Source organism: Nicotiana tomentosiformis, chromosome 1, assembly GCF_000390325.3.
Source record: "Nicotiana tomentosiformis chromosome 1, ASM39032v3, whole genome shotgun sequence".
In the NCBI taxonomy this organism is placed as follows: Eukaryota; Viridiplantae; Streptophyta; class Magnoliopsida; order Solanales; family Solanaceae; genus Nicotiana; species Nicotiana tomentosiformis.
In genome coordinates this window covers 142570431-142578646 of record NC_090812.1, presented here as the reverse complement: position 1 = coordinate 142578646, position 8216 = coordinate 142570431, and the positions used below count along the sequence as shown (strand labels likewise).

At 36.9% G+C, this 8216-nt stretch overlaps 1 protein-coding gene across 1 annotated transcript; it reads right to left on the bottom strand.

The window, feature by feature from the left end:
• Positions 1-7335: 7335 nt before the first annotated feature.
• On the bottom strand, positions 7336-7749 carry LOC138910750 (secreted RxLR effector protein 161-like). Its single transcript, XM_070201911.1, has 2 exons — positions 7653-7749; positions 7336-7535 (listed from the first exon to the last, which is right to left on the bottom strand). The coding sequence occupies exons 1-2, from the start codon at positions 7747-7749 to the stop codon at positions 7336-7338; spliced, it is 297 nt and encodes a 98-aa protein (XP_070058012.1).
• Between the last annotated feature and the right edge of the window lie 467 nt (positions 7750-8216).

The following is an 8216-nucleotide window of genomic DNA, read 5'->3' as shown; positions in this document are numbered from 1 at the left end:
AAACAGTATTGGGAACCAGGTTCTCTATCTGTTTCCACAGTAAATAGGCAGTAAATAAAGAACACACGATATTTACGAGAAAATCTCCTTGCTCAGAGGATTAAAAACCACGACCTACCCTAGTAGGATTTCAACTCTACCAAACCAAGCAAACTTCAGATAACAACCTATTGCAATCTAGGAATTAAACTCTTAATCCTTCACCCCTTATAATAACTCTATTGTAAGCCCTTTGTAATAACTCTATTACAAAGCAACAACTCTTGACTAACTCTAGTCAAGAAACTAAACCAAACATTGGTTTAAATCTGTCCTACAAAGACACTTATTGAAAGTAGTGTAGGATTACAAATGAAGAACAAAATAACAAAGACTCAACAAACTTAAGTACTTAAGATATCTTCAATCTTTGAATATGGTATTTGAGGTTGCAACAGCTTTTTTCTTGAGAGAGGTAGTGGCTAGCACTTGAGAGAATATTATTTTTGGATTTTGCAAGTGATGGAGAGATGAAATCCCTTGTCTCATGTTGATAATATGTGTGTGTGAGGTCATCAAGGATGATGCAATAAAGTGTGATTTAGTTTGGCCTTAGCAAGCTACAACTGTGCTGCTATACTGCTGCAAGACGGTACAGTGCAATAACTTTTACAACTGTAGAGTTGACTACGTGACGACCAGGGGAACTAATCCCTATTTGTTCCCTCTGTTGTTCCCTTATCCGATTTCATTGAGAATAGAACCAGACATCTGACTAGTCACTCTGAACGTAAGAGAACTAATTTTATCAGGTTCCTTACCCGGTTCTCTCATGAAGTTTGTCAAATCATCAAAATAAAAGACGTATAACGTATCAATTTCGCCATTTTTTATGATGACAAGCTTAGAATTGATATTCCCTCTGAGAACTAGATCTCCACATCGTTCCCCTTACGAATCAGCCATATTCCCTCTGAGAACTAGACCAAAGGAACTGATCACAACTGGTTCCTCAAGATTGTTTGGCAAATCATCAAAACACAAAATAGCATAACTTATCAATTTCCTCCTTTTTGATGATGACAAACCCATAATTGATATTCCCCATGAGAACCAGATTCCTTATATGTATTGATCACATCTGGTCCCTATCTGGAAACTCGAGAACGTTTGGCAAATCATCAAAACACGAAATAGCATAACTTAAAGCAGTTTCCCCCTTTTTGATGATGAAAAACCCAAAATTGATGTTCCCCTTCAAAATAGATTCTTTACATGTATTGGTCACATCTGGTCCCTATCTGGTTCTTATCTGGTTCCTCGAGAACGTTTGGCAAATCATCAAATCACAAAATAGCTTAACTTAGAGAAATTTCACCCTTTTTGATGATGACAAGTACATCATTCATGTTCCCCCTGAGAACAAGATTCCTCACGTGTTCCCCTACGGATCAGACCTATAATCAACATGTTAACAACAAAGCTTCCCCTGCGAAGTAGAGTTATCTTTCATGCACAATACGACATATCAATTCGATTATGTTCCCCCCCTGTTGACACCTATGTAACTTCCCCCTTTTGGCATCATTGAAAAGAATAACAGAAGAAACACAACCAAAAATAAGTTTAGCAACATTAACTTATGCCACTTGGGCAACACAACATAAACAATAACAAGAACAGCAAGTGAATGTCATTGTACATAATAGAGTGATTGCCCATAGTAGAATAATTATAACAAAAGTACAGTAGTTTCAACAATGCAGAATATGACAATTTAAACAACTAAAGTACCAATGTCATCAAACACAAGAGTCAAAAGAAGATAGGAATTTGAGGAAACTTGGAAGGGGTGAAAGACATGGATCACCGGGCAGGAAGAAAATTAAGGGGATAATGACTTGATGAGCTTGTCCATTAGTTCATTCACAGTCCTCTTGTCATGCCCCGAACTCGAGGAGCACGACCGACGCTCAACCGAGTGAAGCCAGCCGAGCAAGCCTATGTTACATCAACCTCTCATCATAACTCATGCATGATTTATCAAAACATAATTAAATCATGACTTTCATATTTGAATACATTTGGCTCAATGGCCCATAAATATTTTTTTTTCTTTTCTTTTTCTCTCATGATGGGTACATAGCTTCATAAATATCTGTGAACATAAATACATGACGAAACTCAAAAACTTAAGTACTTGACCCACAGTGTACATGTAGCTTCTATGACAATAGATACCTAAGTACATAAAACCAACTAGACTAGAATGCTCACTGGAATTATAGCGGCCTCACCATAATCTGCTACGCAAAAGATCCCAACCAAAGATCCAAATCATCCTGTAAAAGTATACCTGCATCCATTAAAAGATGTTGCGCCCCCGGCAAAAGGGACGTGAGTACATGTGAAATAGTACTCGCATGTAAGTCAAACAAAACAACATATGAAATCATGGTAATTCAAATAAGAGTCATATGAAGTACATCATTTTAAATTTTGTTTAGGATTAAATAAGCCATATGAACTATGTGTGGAATACATAATACAAAGTAATTGAAACAACATGTTCAAACAAGGCCAATGAAAATGGCCAATATCTGCGTTAATAATGCGTCTCACTAGACCGTCCATATCCCTTTCTTATCTTACACCTATACATTTCATAGACCGTCCTTAATGTTCACATATCATATTAAACACTTATGTCTTTCATAGACTGTTCATAGGATTCCATAGACAATACACCTATGCGTCTTATGGACCGTTCATAGGATTCAAATATACCATACAATACACATGTGCATTTCATAGACCGTTCACAGTGTTTACTTACACAACACACCTATACGTTTCATAGACTGTTCACAGTGTTTACATATATAATACACTTGTGCATTTCATAGACCATCCACAAGATTTCATAACACAATATACCTATGCGTTTTATAGACCGTCCACATGATTTTATAACACAATATACCTATGCATTTCATAGACCATCCACAGAATTTCATAACACAATATACCTATGTGTTTCATAGACCGTCCACAGGATTTCATAACACAATATACCTATGCGTTTCATAGACCGTCCATAGGATTTCATAACACAATATACCTATGTGTTTCATAGACCGTCCACAGGATTTCATAACACAATATACCCATGCGTTTCATAGACCGTTCACAGGATTTCATAACATAATATACCTATGTGTTTCATAGACCGTCCACAGGATTTCATAACACAATATACCTATGTGTTTCATAGACCGTCCACAGGATTTCATAACACAATATACTTATGCATTTCATAGACCGTCCACAGGATTTCATAACACAATATACATATGCGTTTCATAGGTCGTCCACAGGATTTCATAATACAATATACCTATGCATTTCATAGACCGTCCATAGGATTTCATAACACAATATACCTATGCGTTTCATAGACCGTCCATAGGGTTCATGCATATCATTATGCATATAACCATATATAAACTCAAAGCAACATTATTAATATTATATTAAGGTCGTAAGTTCCCGGATCATTGAAGAACTTCATGTTCATGCTCATCATGGAGAAACATAGCACACATTACATTAGCACATACATGATGAATCAATAAGTCACTTTCAATGGCACATGAGCCCAATTTCATTTCTTAAGGTTCATCATCTTTTAGCATAGGACATCTCCCTTTCATCTTGTGATTCAATTACTTGACATATTGAGGTCATTAGCTAAGTTCATGATTCTTGAGGACTTAACATCGAAGTCATTTACATACATTATTTCAGAAGCATACAACTATAGTTGAAACCATTGGGACATACAACACCTCATAATTCTCATTTAGGCAAGCAACCACATTTCGTGTTCATACTATCACTTTATTAGTACTTTCAATTACTTACAACATCATTATTTCATTGGCTCCCTTTTTGCCATACATATTATTCTTCATTCATGGCACGGTGGCCGTATCTTATATTCCATACTTTTATTTTCAAGCATCTTTATAGATTATCGACAACAAAGAATCTCTAATTATGACCTTTAGTACACCTATGAGCAATTACGAGTCTTAGTCACATTTAGACTTCTTACACAATTTGGCATAATACCCTTCACTTGAAACACTACTTGGAGTCATAACATTTTTATATCCAACTCATGCTTTGAACACATTCCCGAAGGATAACATCAAATGATAAGATCATCCGGAATACATTTTGAATATATACCTTTCAACACAAAGCTTATTCGAAATAGTTAATTTATAAAGGATAACTCGGGACTTACAAGAACATCATGAAATTCAATTCTAGGGAAGAAGTTTAGCCAACATACCTCCCTTTGAGCTTTCCTTAAATTACTACAACGTTCCGAAAATTCTAGCATTCCCAATCTATTTTGAGACATGAGAAAATTGAATTATAATTAGGAAGATATTCATGGTTTCAACTCATTTGAGCATTTTATCAAACACTAGGTGTGCATATTTGGCTACAAAGTTCTTCTACAAGATTTCCTTCACTCAACCACCAAATCCTTACTTATTTAAGCTCAACAATCTTCCCATAAACTTTATTGGTATATGCATCTATAAATAGCACTCTCACACCCAAGAATAATACTCTTTATCAACCATATTCTACCCAAATCCGAAATTGAAGATTAAGGTGTGGAACCTTACCTTTTAAATGAAGAACTTGAGGGATTTCTTGTTGAATCTCAAGGCTTGGACAAGATCTTGATAAACAAATCACTTGAGCTTCATCTTCTCTCTAGAACACTCTCACTTCTCTCTAAAAATATCAGATTTTTTGCTCCAAAATGAGCTTCAAGGGTTATTTATCGAAGTTGGTTCGGGTTATAAAGATAGAAAAATGGATACTCCGAAATTCTGAACCGGGCTATAGACCATGCTGGGCACGCTCTGTAGTGAGCTATAAACCAGGCTAGGCATGCTCTGTAGCGAGCTATAGACCAGGCTAGGCACGCTCTGTAGCGAGCTATAGACCAGGCTAGGCACGCTCTATAGCACGGTCTAGCACGCTACAGACCTGGATTCGCAAGGGATATAACAAGGTCTAGCGCTCTATAGACCTGGCTTCGCGAGGGATATAGCACGGTCTAGCGCGCTACAGACCTGCCTTCGCGAGGGATATATCACGGTCTAGCACGCTACAGACCTGCCTTCGCGAGGAATATAGCACGGTCACATTCTTCCAGCCTTTGGAAATTTGATCATAACTTCTTGTAGGAGTGTCCAAATGACAAACGGTTTGAAACGTTAGAAACTAAACTCAAAGAGATTTAAAGTGATAGGTAGATCACCTCATAAATCATTATAGTTTGGTAGAAGCATGCATTTCAAGTAGGATCTTGTACGAATTAAGACATCCTTTCCACTTAATGTATCCAACTTGTTCCACACGAATTCTTGCCATTCACAAAACTACTTAGTATGTTCAAACATACCTTAAACATATATTTATCATTTCAAAATAATGTGGTTCTATCCCATGGGTCTCCTTTAATAGTCGAACACGTTATTTCCAAATACCGTTGGTGCACTTTAAAATCTTAAATCATTAGGAAATTTTAACGGGGCCTTACACCTCTAATCAATGATCATCTTCTCTCTCAGGTCCTCTACCTGTTTCCTCAATCTTTCATTCTCACCCTTCAACTGAGCATTCTATTATGCCACTGAACCAAGGGGACCTGGTTCTCTACTTTTCTGGGCGAGCTGAACCATCAGTCGAAACACCATGAATCTGACCAAGCTTTTCCTCATCAAGAACAAACTGAGTCCCATGCATATATAGCATCTGAGTATCACATACAACATATAAGTGTTTTACTTCTTCTTCAAAAACTTTTGGACTTGGAGAAACAAAGAGGTGATTTTATTTTTGGAACTCAACAACGTCAAGAAGTTCCTCCAATTTTCTGCAATATCATAGTCAAACACTCTTCCTAACAACACTTTGCGAGATTTCAGAGTCCTCTACCTCTCTAAACCCGATAACTCAACCTTTTGCTTCAGTAAGGAACCAAACTCCTCAGTCACACTACCCTTTCTTTTCCTAAACGATCAAGTCTCCATCTTCTTCTTCTCCACCTATTCACCCTTATCATATGTTGCATCTTTCTCAACTGACTTTCTTTTTTCCATTTTGATCATTTTTTTGAGTTCTTTCTCATAAGTGAAGATTTTTCCACTTCATTCTCCCTCCCCCATTCTTCACATCAGCATGTCACGCCCCTTCATCATCAATCAACATACTTTTCATCAATCCTTTTTACTGGATCAGTGGTTCGTTTAAGCATAAAGCTTAAGAGAAAAAGATCATCTTCATAATTAACATCATGATAAGGACTTGAGGGACTAGGTCCCTCATTCAATTCCCCTTTTTCCAGCACATTCACCAATTTATTCATCCTTCAAGACTTCCACAAACCCAATAATAAATTCAGCCTCACTCTCTAGAATATTAGATTTACCATGTTTCCTTTCAGTTAAAGTCCAATCAAAATCTACAAAAGACTTCTCTGAGTTTTGATTCAGATGGAGTTGGGATTTTGGAAGATGACAGAGTTGGGTTCACTTCTGGTATATTTGGAGAGAAGGATTGATTTTTAGACAAGGTTGATTCTGGTTTAGAAGAAAAGAATCGATTTTGGTTGGGTGTGAGAGAAGGAAATGGCTTTTTTGAGGCAACAAGTTAGTTCGGAAAAGGTTTAACATTTTGGACTTCAAAAATTAGAAAAGAGGCGGAAATAATTTAATGACATGACACTTCAGCAGTTTAAAAAGGCATATAATTATTGAAGAGACTACTAACCTGAGTCAAAGGAACCAGGTTCCTTGACGGTTTTTTAAAATCTTAACAAAAACTTCTAGAAGTGCAATATCACTCATACTTGTTTTCTCTTGAAACTTCCATGTGTGTATACCTGTAACGGTCTAGAATTGAGTTATATGCCACCAGAAAAATGCTTTTTAGCATTGTACCTTTTCTTCTTTACATAGCCAATCATCGAGGGACCAGGTCTTTAGTTGACCTTGATCAGCCCCGACTCGAGACGATCTCTTTCAAAGTGTTCTCTGCTCAGTTCTTTGGTAAAGATATCTGCTACCTGATCCTTCGTCTTGCAAATCTTCATACAAATAAGCCCCTTTTCCACATTGTGCCTCAAAAAGTAATATCGTACATTAATGTGCTTTGTCCCTTGTGTTGTACCAGGTTCTTTGCCATATTTAGAGCACTTGTGTTATCACACAAAAATGACACACAACCTGTAAACATACCCAAATCTTCTAGTTGTTGCTTGATCTATAGCAGTTGAGCACAACAAGAGGCAACATCCACATATTCATCTTCAATAGTAGAAAGAGCCACAATGTTTTGTTTCTTTATACACCAAGAGATCAAGCATGACCCTAAAAAATGTTCCATTCCAGATATGCTCTTTCGATCCACCAGATATCCAACATGATCAGCATCAGCATATCCAACCAAGTCAAAATTATGTCCTGAAGGATAGAAGAGGACCAAGTCCTACGTTCCCTTAGGATACCTCAAAATTATGTTGGAAACCTTCAAGTGAGATTCTTTTAGGCTTGATTGGAACCTAGAACACAACCCAACACTAAAAACAATATCAAGTTTGCTAACAGTCAAGTACAGAAAAGATCCAATGATACCCCTATACATAGTTTCATTGACAGGAGAACCAGGTTTGTCCATGTCTAATTAAGTAGTAGTGGCAATAGGTGTATCAATGGTCTTAGCATTCTCCATCTCAAATCTTTTCAGTAGATCTTAGAACAAGAAGGTTTTGATTCTAAGAGATGGAGCTCTAGAAGTGAAGTTCCAAATAGTACTGGTTTTCTGCCACTGAGACTGAACATCCACCCGTCTTTGGTGATTTGTACCATTGTACTAAAGGACAGAAAAATAACTTCTTTCTTTCTATTATTTTATTATTTGGAATAATGGAAAAAGTCAAACCCTACTTTGAAGTACTTAAACATCAGAATTTGAAGGAAGAGGTTCCTCCATATTTGAAACACCATTGACATTAACAGAATTATGACTTCCAGTTCTTTGTTCTGCATCAGGAGTACCTGATGCAATATCATCAACTCTATGTTCAGCTTCAGTCGAGGTGATAGAGGGATCAGGTTCCTCTATGCCTTTTTGAGATTCTGCTA